Source organism: Parasteatoda tepidariorum, chromosome 4 (assembly GCF_982258835.1).
Source record: "Parasteatoda tepidariorum strain Cologne lab strain chromosome 4, Ptep-v5.0, whole genome shotgun sequence".
NCBI classification, from domain to species: domain Eukaryota; kingdom Metazoa; phylum Arthropoda; class Arachnida; order Araneae; family Theridiidae; genus Parasteatoda; species Parasteatoda tepidariorum.
In genome coordinates, this window is record NC_141758.1 from 79084327 (window position 1) to 79096852 (window position 12526).

General features: G+C 28.2%; 1 protein-coding gene across 2 annotated transcripts in view; it reads left to right on the forward strand.

The window, feature by feature from the left end:
• Nucleotides 1-12526, forward strand: part of LOC107445597 (acetoacetyl-CoA synthetase) — a 40798-nt gene that overhangs the window by 11311 nt on the left and 16961 nt on the right. Inside the window, exons 1-6 of one of the 2 annotated variants that reach the window (XM_087161435.1) lie at nucleotides 3336-3493; nucleotides 5483-5614; nucleotides 7920-8023; nucleotides 9668-9785; nucleotides 9890-10006; nucleotides 11994-12091. In XM_087161435.1, the coding sequence (XP_087017561.1) occupies nucleotides 3430-3493; nucleotides 5483-5614; nucleotides 7920-8023; nucleotides 9668-9785; nucleotides 9890-10006; nucleotides 11994-12091 (633 nt within the window). In that variant the 5' untranslated portion in view covers nucleotides 3336-3429. Of the gene's footprint in view, nucleotides 1-3335; nucleotides 3494-5482; nucleotides 5615-7919; nucleotides 8024-9667; nucleotides 9786-9889; nucleotides 10007-11993; nucleotides 12092-12526 lie in introns of those variants that run through there. The other variant, XM_043047900.3, reaches the window with a different exon arrangement.

Consider the following 12526-nt stretch of genomic DNA (forward strand, 5'->3'; position numbering starts at 1 on the left):
ATAAACTGCTACGATTTAAGTGCGCGAAAAAAAAAGTGATATTTTTTTTTCTCTCGTCAACGAAAAATGGATGAAGGTTAAAAGAAAAGTGACAAATGAAAAGGATTGACTGTAGATATATTTTTTTTTTTACTCTCTCATTTTTATTTTCTTTCTCAATGTCGTGATTAAAAATTTTAGTAATATTAGATATGAGTAGTAATTTAAATATTTTATTTTTAATAATGGAATAGTATATTATTAATGATTAGATTGCATTTCTAGTGTTTATATTGTTTTTTTTTTTAAATTATGATATAATATTGTTCTTTAGTGCATTTAAAATGTTTTTTTTTTGGAAAAAAAAAGTATATGGTTCAAACGTCAATTAAATTAGTGACGGCAAACTAAATTAAGTTTTTTTTTTAAACTTTTGTTTCCAAATGATTTTTTAGATTTAACCACATGAAAAATTAAATTGTTCAGAACTTTCTTTTGAACTTAAAAATGAAGAGTTTTCAAATAAACTTAAAGAAAGTGTAATACTTCTTTTACTTTTTCGGACTTGGTCAAAACTAAAAATTCCTATTTTAAAAAATGTGAAACCCAAACAAACGGACAGTTAACACTTAAACAAATTTGTGAGACTCCCTTATTACGATAGGCGAAATTGTTTAATCAGTTAAGTTTTTTATACTTGATACTGATTTACCATACGCTTTAGTAGGGTTGTAGACTTGCAGGGATTTTTGTTTGTTTATTGATTGTGTCGGGCCAGTTGTTATTCTATTTGGTAGGAGACTGATCATCTTTGCTAATTCTAAAAGTGACAACTTATCTTTGCACATTAAACAGCAAAATTCTCAAAATGTTAAGGTTAAAAATAGTGAAAAAGATGTTTCAAAAAAAGTAAACATCGAAAAAAGAAAAGAATGATGTTTCAAAAAAGTAAACATCGAAAAAATGAATGTTAAGGATGTTTCAGTAAAAGTAAACATCAAAAAAAATAGAAAGAAAGAATGTCCAAAAAGTTCAAATGTTTCGAAGATAGATCTAGGTAATGGATGCGTTCATTATCAGGTCAATATCGACGAAAAAATATGTAAAGGGTAACAAAAACAAAAAATAAAAGGAAAAATAGGAAAAAGAAAGAATGACCAAGAAACTGATTACAAAAACAAAATAGATGAAAAGAAATTTAAGGAAACAAAATTTTGAAATAGTTCATGTATCAAAGCTTAGGAAATATCAAAAACCACAAATGTTGAAATTAAATTCTAAATAAATGACACTTGTTGTCCAGTTCGTTTTACATAAAAATGTAGTATATTTTTGTGTGAAAAAATTTTTTTTTGAAAATTTTAGTAGAATAGTTGTATTTCATCAAGTAAATAATCATTTAACCACACAGAATCTTAAATTCTGAATAAATGACACTTGTTGTCCAGTTCATTTGCATAAAAATTTTGAATATTTTTGTGTGAAAATTTTTTGAACATTTTAGTAGATTAGTTTGTAAATATTTCATTTTTCTTTCTGTTTAATTGACTAAACAGATAAATTGCATAATCATGTTTTTCATATTTTTGTCATTGTAAATAATTTTTCTTCTTTACATAATTGAAAAAATGTTGTTTGTAGTAGGGAAAAAGGAACAGTCGTACCAACCTAAAAATTTTAAATTTAAAGAATTCTAATTTTTTTTTTTGGCTCACCAAAAATTTTTTTTGGGGGGGATGTAATACAAAAAGTAAATACTTTTGTATTAATAAAAGAATTAAATCTCTTTCGTTTTCATGAAATATCTTTGTTAAAGAATAAGCGTTGAGAGATTCTATTTTGAGAATTCAAGGCTGAAAACATGCCATTGAAATATAAATAGATTTATATTTCAAGGGAAGAGTTATTTTTAGAATCGTTCCCTTTTTCAATTCCATATAAGGAAGCAGAAATGATTTTCCTTAATGCGTAAGGTTACAAGGAATGTACGAATGTGCCTTTTTACTTCAAATCTATGTTGGTATAAAACGTAAGAACGCATAGTTTTGCGTGTCCTTTTCATCATGATGTGATCCAAATAAGCTGTGCCGGAATTGTCCGGAGTCTTGTCCACTCCCCTCCCGTAGGGAGCGCGGACGTCAACTGTTAGCAATACCAGCCTACATTTAATAAACCTGTTTAGAACGTCTGATGGCTTATGACTGCAATTATTTCAAGCTAAATACAACACTAATAACAGGGTTGGAGCCCTGTCATTACATATATATATATATATATATATATATATATATATATATATATATATATATATATATATATATATATATATATATATATATATATATATATATATATATATATATATATATATATATATATATATATATATATATATATATATATATATATATATATATATATATATATATATATATATATATATAATATATATATATATATATATATATATATATATATATATATATATATATATATATATATATATATATATATATATATATATATATATATATATATATATATATATATATATATATATATATATATATATATGTATGTATGTATGTATGTATGTTTGGAAATAAAAGTAAAATAAATACATGATATTTGGTATTTTTAAACCATTCATTTGGTAATTTTTCCGTTCAAATAATCAAATAATAACAGTAATTCCAGTTTTCAAAATTATAGTTCTTAATGCCAAATATTTATTAAAAAAATACAAAACTAAAACGTAAATTTGACCACAATTCGGGTGGTGCCAGTTGGAACAACTACATATATAAATGATATTCGTCGTCTTCGAAATTTTCTCACACCTATTTTTATGACTAACAGATTATTACGAACGATTAACTTTTTGTAAAAAAAAATTCCCTGCAAAACTCTTTGCTTAGTTTAAACTTAAACAATATTATTTTCCATGTAAATAAAATCGAAAACTATTCCGCAAATTAATTTAAGCTGTTAGATTACATGATGTCTATAGATATTCCCCGAATTAAAATTGAATTACAAGTTGACCTTGGAAAAAAGAACAATATCAGTAATTAGATAGATAAAGTGAAAATTAATCTGATCTATTGAGACCAACACCCATGTGCTGAGTAATACGAGAGCACCAAAAATTGTGTCATGCGAAAAATGTAATCCTCAGCGCTCTCTTGGAAAATGTCGTTATTTCCCACTAAAAACAACTCATTTTATTGTTCGCTGACCAATGGCGGAACGGAAACACTTTGATTGAAATACGGTAAATTAGGTTTGTTATCAAAATGTGGGAAATTAAAGGTAAAAACATTACAAAAACATCAAGGTTTTTATTCACAGGGCATTTTATTATTTAATGTCAATGTTACAATCGCTTAGTGTTTATCCGTCAATTGTTTGGATCACATTTGTTGGACTAAATTTTAAAATTTTAAAATCATGCCTACTTATGTACCACATATTTACTCTACTGAATTGGGCCCTTTAGGTATACGAATAAAAGGTTAGTACAATATTAAAGAAATCGAATGGATAAATATTTTCTTTTTGGATTATTTTGTATTTTAAGTAGCTTTTTAGAAAAAAATTTAGTTAACGGATTTATTTAAATTTACTTTTTTGCATGGAGTCAAAATAATGTCTTCTATTTAATAAAAGAGTTTCTGTTTTGGTTATTTTTTTAGAGAAATGCTTCTCTTTAAAGTAATTTTCTCAGTTTATAATCAAACCTATTGTAAAGATTATTTTAAGTCAGATATAAATTTATATGTTTGAATTTAATACATATATATATATATATATATATATATATATATATATATATATATATATATATATATATATATATATATATATATATATATATATATATATATATATGCTTATATATCGTGCATTTTTCTTATCTAAACAAATTTTACAAATAACAAAACAAAAAGCAAAATAAATAACTTTCATTTTTGATTAATATCCGACAGATTTTAGTGTTTCAGATAAAAGTTTTTGAGGCAATATGAAAATATACTTCTTTTTCAGATTGTTCGTAAGATCGGTTTTTAGAAGCATTTTAGATGTAAAATACCACAGTCTCTATGTAGGACATAAAATTTTCTTATGTATAGTACTGTTATCTAATAAAAAATTTTCGAAGCATAAAAAGTACCTATTTGGAAACAATGCAAAATTCAATATTCTTTTAACAAACAATACTCTTTCATAGAGTTATATAATTTATCTATTGTTGCCCTTTATGAAAGATATTATCAACTGAACATCTTATTTAAAATTTATCATTTTATTTTTGTTTGTAAACATATAGACATTAGTTAAAAGAAAGTTTTTGGTGTCACAGTGGCGCAATTTACATTACTTACTTACCTACTTATCCTCTTTGTGCCGAACTGGCACACATAAGGCCCCGAGTCCTTATCTCCACACTTCCCTGTCTTTGACCAGGCTGCTTCCCCTCCAGTTAATCCCACTCTACTAAAATTGACACTATGAATGTCCAAAATTGACCCTTTTGGAAGGAAAAATTATTTTTTACGGAAAGCTTTGGTGATATTTTATATTAACTCTGTCACAAAACAGAACTAAAGATTTACTCTAAAATGTTTACTGTGAATATCAAATAAGAGCTTGTTTGTTCTCAGAACTTTAGATCCATCTCATGCTTGAAAACTGCCCAATACATATTTCTTATACTCCTGTCATAAAAGCTGCGTTTTTTTATTAATTATTCATACAAAATGTTTCTTTTCTCGTTTTTCGAGATCTTGTATACTTAAAAGAAAATGTACAACGCAAAAAATTCCGAATCAAATAACTTTTTTCCGCAAAATCCATTTTTACCGAATTATGCTATGGGACTAAATACAGTAGTAGTTACCGTATAATCACTAAATCATTCAAATTAAATACATACTGCAAAAGCCAGAGTATTATAATTTACAATAAAAAAGAATTTTTTGGATGATGCAACCAAAGTGTTTATACGGAAATTTTATTCGGAATTTATTTAGCACGTAAATAAAACAAATATATAATATAATAATATGTTATGAAACAAAAAAGTATCTTAATATCTTATAAGAATTTGAAAATGTGTAAAGATTAGATTTTCTAAACGATAAAAGTAATGGTCGAAAATAACAACATACTACATTAAAGTATTTTTTTCAGTTTTTCTTTTTTAAAAATCAGTTTAAGTTCAAGAATTGTGTGATGACATGGGAAATAACTTTTTAACAGAGAGGTTTTGTTTTAATTGAAAATTGCAACCTTGTAGAGTTAGTCCACAATATAAAAAAATTCTGTTTATCTTTAATCTTTCGTATCCTTAATCAAAATTATCAAAAAGATCGTTATTTAGTGTTGAGTAAAATTTTATAAAGATTAAGGGAGCTACTTCTTTTTGGTTGTAAACACAACAACAAAGATATTCTGAAATCCTATGAAATTAGTAGCATGATCTCTTCTTGCTTTATTTTAGATGCAAAACCGAAATCCAAATCTCCTTCTTTGAATAATAAGGGACCTATTTTGATTTGGAATGAAAAAGTGCCCAATACTGCTCTTGAAAAGTTCAGTAAGATAATTGAACAGAAATACGACCAAAAATTTGGTAAGTAAAGCAAATTTTCTTTTATATTTTCGTTTTTACCAAAACTCGTATTTTTTTTTAAAAAAAAATATACACATATTGAAACAAACTTTTATTATTAAATTTGAAACGTGATTAATTTTAACTGTCATCGCAGGGGAGAAAAAGTTGAAGTTTTATTTGAAGTTTAAACTATTTTCTCGGGTATTTTTTGATGAGATAATTTGTTTTTGAAGTTATGAAATGTGGACTGTGAAAAATTACAGTAAAGAAGTATCGGTACTTAGGGTGCCGGCACTTTTTACCGGGACATGTTATGGAGCAAAAACTCTGATACACCGTAAGTTTTACAGTAATATTTATTTTAAATTCACTGAATCACTCTAATTAAATAAATATTACTGTGAAGTTTAGGGTATAATATATTACGATAAAGTAGAGTTTTGCGTTCAAAGCGTTGGTACCTTATACCGCAATTTGATCCCGACTTTTTAACAGTAAGTATTACCTAAAAACCTATGATAAACATGTTCTTAAAACATTTGACGTGAATTTTTAATCTATAAACAAGAATTTGTTGTCTGTACAAGAAAAAAAGATCTTTAGTATTAAAAAAAATTATAAAACTTAGGACAAATTATAAAACTTAAGTTGAGGAAGATACAAATTATGAAACTTAAGTTGAGGAAGGTACAAATTATAAAACTTAAGTTGAGGAAAGTGCAAATTATAAACAAATTATAAAACTTAAGTTGGGGAAGGTACACATTATAAACAAATTATAAGACTAAAGATAAGGAAGGTACAAATTATAAACAAATTGCAAAACTTAAGATGAGGAAGGTACAAATTATAAAAAAATTACAAAACTTAAGATGAGGAAGGTACAAATTATAAAACTTAAGTTGAGAAAGGTGCAAATTATAAACAAATTATAAAACTTAAGTTGAGGAAGGTACAACGCTTAACAGGAAAAATTCTTTCGTTAAAAACAATTTTAAAATAATTTAGATGAAAATGGCGAGTATTTTTACAACCTAATGAATTGGTCAACTGATTCATTACGATGCTCATGTCACTCAATTTCAAAGAGTTTTTTCACTGTCACCATTGTGACCAGATTTATCAATCACGGTTTGAGGACAAATCAACGAAGCTCCCTTGAAAAAATTTTACGATTTGAGAACACTAATTTATTTATGAAAAAAATTAATTTAAATGTGCAACAATTTTTTTTAAAAATAAGTAATGTTAAGTGTAGAACTATCTTCATCACATTTGATTTCATTACGTAGTAGTTTAAAATATTATATAATATACAATATTTGCAATCATGTAAAATGAGGAAGTACATCATTTTTAAAATTTTTTTAATTTTTTGCTGCAATTATTTCAAGATGAGTATGGCATTTTCATCTGGTTTTTTTTATTTATTTTCTTTATAACAAGATACTTTTTTTCTCTTGTATTCTACGTAAGAAAAACATGTTTAAAAAAACATGCGCTTTTTAATTATTTTGATAATGCCCTGCGCATGAAAGATTTTACTGCTCTGAGAAATTCGAGACCATTTGAGAACACATGTTAAACACTTATTTGTCCATTAAAAAATTTGAATATTTTTGAGCACAATCAATGAAATTTGCGGACGTCCAATCACCTTGCTGTAAACTCATTCAGAACTGGCCTGTCTCATGAATGTTCCCAGCAAGAATATGAAGAAACGTAAAGAATAATGAAGTTCATTTAGAGTAAATAATTTTTAACAAGGTGAAAATGTTTAGAACGCTTTTAAAAAGTCAAGGTAATTTCAGAGGGAAAAAAAAAGTTGTTTGAAAGATAAATCCACAGACTGGACATTTGTTCGGTGAATCCGAGCGATTTAATGGAAATTGACTAGCAATACCATATTGGATATGCCGACCATGTGACCGAGTGGTCAGCGTGCCTGACTGCGGAGCCGATGGTAGCGGGCTCGATTCCCGCTCAAGGTATGGATATTTCTTTCTCTCTCTCTCTCTCTGTTCTATGTCCTTTCTTCTGTGTGATTGTGTGATTGTGACCCACCCTATAAACGGGTTTGTGGTTGTGTAACGTGGGCGATGCTGCTCCACAGCCGTGGCTTGCCCATAGGTGCTCACTGGGTAACGAAAAGAGAGTAGCAGTTCTGGCATTTCTGATGCCAATGGGAAATGGACCCCAGTGTCCGCCATTATGCAAAACAAATATTGGATATAGCCATTAAATCAATGTTGATATTGTTTGAATCTTGAGTCATTATTAATTTATGTATTTCAATGAAAAAAAATTTTTTTTCCCGTTTTAGATTCATATTGGGACCTTCATAAATGGAGCGTAGAAAATTTTCCGAATTTTTGGGAAGAATGTTGGAAATATTTTGACATAATTGCATCAAGGCCTTATGATCAGGTAATTTAAAAATTAGCATATAAGCATGATTTTAAGGTTTCATGCAAAATACCACTATACAGACTGCTCTGTAATAACCATCCTTAATAGAACATTCTTAAAATCCTTGTCAAAAATAAAAAAATATACATACCAGTGTTACCAAAATGGCATTTAAACAAGTTTAAAAAAACGAAACGAGTTGTGTGCTCAATTTAATTAATAACAAAGAAGAATCATTAACAAAGAAGACGAGATTTAAAAAAAATCGTAATATATACTGGAATGCGAGAGAAAACTTAAAGTAGAAGAAAGGTGGTTAGTTTCATCTGGTTTAAACTGGTTTAAATTTTTTTTTTTAATTTTGTTACCAACCACAGTAATCCTTATGCAGTCGTAAATTATCCTCAGTGGTAGACAGATCATGAATTAGACTCCCCTTGTCATCGTACGAACAGTGGAAGGTTTTCGCGGTTTTCCTCACCATGTAATATTAATGAGGGATTGTTCCTTCCAAAAGTTCTCCACGAAGGCTAGTTTGTAATAATGCTTGATCCAGGTGCATCCTTGTCCATGGGGGTGGGTTCAAAATACACTGGTGGACAAAATTAAGAGATGGAAAGCATTTTCGCACATTCATTCGCACATGCAAGATACCCGCACACCACTCCATGTGTTTGACAATGGTTCCGTGAATGCCAGCGGTACAGGCAGGAGGTCCTAGAGCCCTATGTGCGTCTTTTAAGGGGCGCTGTTGGCCCTGAGTTCATTTTTATTGAAGACAATGGGCTCTCATGGTTGATGAGTATCTGGAAAGCGAGGATATTCAACGAATGGATTGGCCAGCTAAATCCCCTGACTTGAATCCTATTGAACATGCTTGAGATGCTCTTGGGAGAGCTATTGCGATGCCCCAACCTCCCCCCAGAACCATTCTGGAGTTAAAAATTGCTCTGGTGGAAGAATGGAAGGGTCTTCCACAAGTCCTCCTTAACTCCCTTATTAAGAGCATGCATACTCGTTGTCTGTCTGTCTGTCAGGGGTGACCATACACCATACTAGAGGCAACACACACTGTACAAGTCTCACTTTTATTGTCATCTTTTATCCTTAAGTTCAGACTACATTGGATTTGTTGGCAATAGGTCTTGCCAGTGATTGGCACTTTCATTTTCGTTTTGCATACTTTATCATGGAATAAGCTATATCCATGCCAAACTTCATTTATTTATATTCAGTATTTTATTCAGTAACCATTAGTATTTCAGATATTTGGGAAAATGTCTTCCATCTCTTAATTTTGTCCACCGGTTTAATAAGGCCATTCAGTTAAACATTGATTGTCGTAAATTCGAAAAGGCTTTGATTTCAAAGCCGGTTACAAAATGAAACACCCTTCTCAATCGTTATTCGTCAGATTCAACGCTTTTATTTATTTCTTGTTTAAATAGTAATTTTTGACCTCTAATGTGTACTTCTCTCAATTTGATTATTTATCATATTTTCTAAAAATATGTAGTAAGGGCGATGATTGCAGAACATTCTACACATTTTTTTACACATTGTTAATACTCTATCAACTACAAATTGACAGTGTATTATTAAAGACTTTGAAAATTTAATGTGGTGCAGATGTAGATCTTCTTAAGGTGCAATGTTTTTCAGGCATTTATAAAAACTGGTGATGGATTTATGGACAACGAGTGGTTTCCCGGGGCATTGTTTAATTTTGCTGAGAACATTCTGAGATACAGAGACGATAGAGAAGCATTAGTATGCATCGGTATGTAACACAAACAAGTAACTTTTCCCGATTTACCCAAAGATCCAGAGTGTTTTTTTCTCCTTGAATGTGATATTTTAAACGTATTTTGTTTGTTATTCTAGATGAAGAAGATGGCGGGGAGGACGACATCGTAACCTATGCCCAAATGTTCGAAGAAGTCCGACGATATGCAGCGGCTTTTCGAAAGCACGGTTTACAGAAAGGAGATACAGTTGCGTGTAAGCAGAATTTTTGGGGAAATTTTTAATTCATAATTTTTATAATAATCTAAAAAGTAAAGGTCATCAGATTTATAAACCATGATTTCAGATTTATCTTCAGATCTTATCTAAACGATCTTTAGATTTATAAACAGCTGAGCGTCCTAAAAAAATTTTACGATTTGAGAACACCCATATAATTATGAGAAATGGTAATTTATGTGTGCAACAAAGATTTTTCTGTTGATAATTAATATCAGATCATATCTATCTTTATTACTCTTGATTTCATTACTAAGCAGTTTTAAAATATCATACAATATCTTTCATTTAAAATCTTGTGAATTGAATGGGTATATGGTTAATAAAATTTATTTATTTTTTGCTGGAATTATTTTAAAATACGAGAATGGCGTTTTAATTTGTTAGTTTTAAAATAAGGCTTTTTCGCTTTTCGTTTGTACTCTCTGTAAGTAAAACAAAACTATCTTGATTTAAAAAACAGACTCATTTTTGATTTTTTTCATATATTTTACAACATGCAAAAAATAGTATATATTTTCAGACAAATTTAAGCGCATTTGAAAGCGAATGCTAAAATTTAAACATTTTCTGTCCTTAAAAAATTTTAAAAATTATTGAGGACAATTCATGAAATTTGAGGACTTTCTTCAATACTTGAGAACGTCAGGTCACCTTACGTTCGACAAAATTAGCTTGTTCAAAAAAATAAGTGCATTTCCAGTTCTTTTATTATTATTTATTTTTGATATTTCAATTCTCATAAAAAACATTAGATGTTTTCAGAGTAATTCGAGTACATTTTCTGTCCTTAAAGAATTTGAATGTGTTTGAGGACATCGATTGAAATTTGAAGACTTTACCGATAAAAGTTTAATAATGAACAAAAGATATTTAAGGACAATTGAAAGGGTTATAGTCTAAGAAAATAACATTAATTAAATCTAGCAAGTCTAAGTAAAACTGGTTTGAACCAAATTTTTAAAACAAAATAGTTCCCTTTTCTATTTCGTTTAAAACAATTCTAATCTTATCAATTCTTATCTTGTTCAGCTCATTCTAAAATTACAAAAAATAAGCTTAATTTATGTGGAAATGAAAATCAAGTGATTTTTGGTTTGCAGGGCATGAAAATTCGACTGTTTTAATTTTTGTTATTTTATTTAATTTTTAATGAACTTCCATTTTCTTCAGTGTTTAAAAAATAAATAAAGTAAAAATCTAGTTATAAAATAAGAAAAGAAATTAAGAGAATTTTTTTATGCAATTGGTTTTTGTAAATAGTTTCTTACGTAACTGGTTTTTGATTGTTATTTTCGTTAAATAATATTAAGTGTTATAGCAAATTTTTGTAGAAACATGATTGTTTCACTTGGTCTATAAACATATTAAAAGAAGTTACAAGTTATTAAATTTAAAAATTCAAAATCCAGAAAATTTTAATTGTTTTTTCATACAACAGTGTTAATAATTATAATTGAAGTTAAATTAAGTTTAACATTAGATTACACAAAAAAATATTGCTGTACGAGAATAAAAAAAACTTTTTTTATCGTGGGTTATCTACGTGATGATCATTTATATGTATATATTAACTATATTAATTAGAGCAACTGAAATTCATGCTTTGAATTTGTCTAGCTATTGATTAATTTAATAGCTCAAATACACTAAATTGATACGTTAATTTTTGTAGACTAATTTTTCAGTTTTTATTCTCTTATATATTAATCCAGTATTTAAAATAATGAAAAATTACACTCTCTTTTAAACGGATAATATTAATAAAACTACATGAAATTTTTGCTTTAAATTTGCTTTGTTATTTTTCTCTTTTAATGTCTATTAATTGTTCAAATACATTAAAAATGCCCCTTTACATTTTCCTCAATAATTTATTCAGTTTTTTCTTTTAATGATTAGTCACAGTGTCTAAAATGATAATGAACTTAAAAGTTATTTTTTATCCTTCAATTATTTTCAGGTTATATGTCTAACAGAAAAGAATCTATTTTCACTTTTCTGGCAGCTGCAAGCATAGGAGCTATATTTGGTGGTCCACAGCCATATTTTGGCCCTAAGGTAGCATATATGAACTAGCATTTATTTTAGTTCAATTCAGTTATTTCAGTTTTTTTATGAACTTAGTATTCGTACAAAAAACATTAAGCTTATCACGTATTTAATATTTATTAGGTAAATATTGAGAAAATGAAATGTAGATAAATGTTGGGTCTTGTAACCGTTTTATTTTACAAATGCAATGTTTTGAAAAGTATACTAAAAGTTTTACCGGTCTCATGACCGGTTGATCAGGGGTTCGAATCCCAGTGTTGATGCCATGATATTTCTTTCATTCCTTCTAAGCATGAAGAAGTTTTCAGTGTCCTACACTCTTCTGTCAATCACTCTGGGCTGTCAGAATATGAAATTAGCATTCACGAATAAATGGCGTGACCTCCACAGAGCTTCAATATCCGTTTAAGTTTTATTTTTATGGGTTAGAAACAAAGTTGT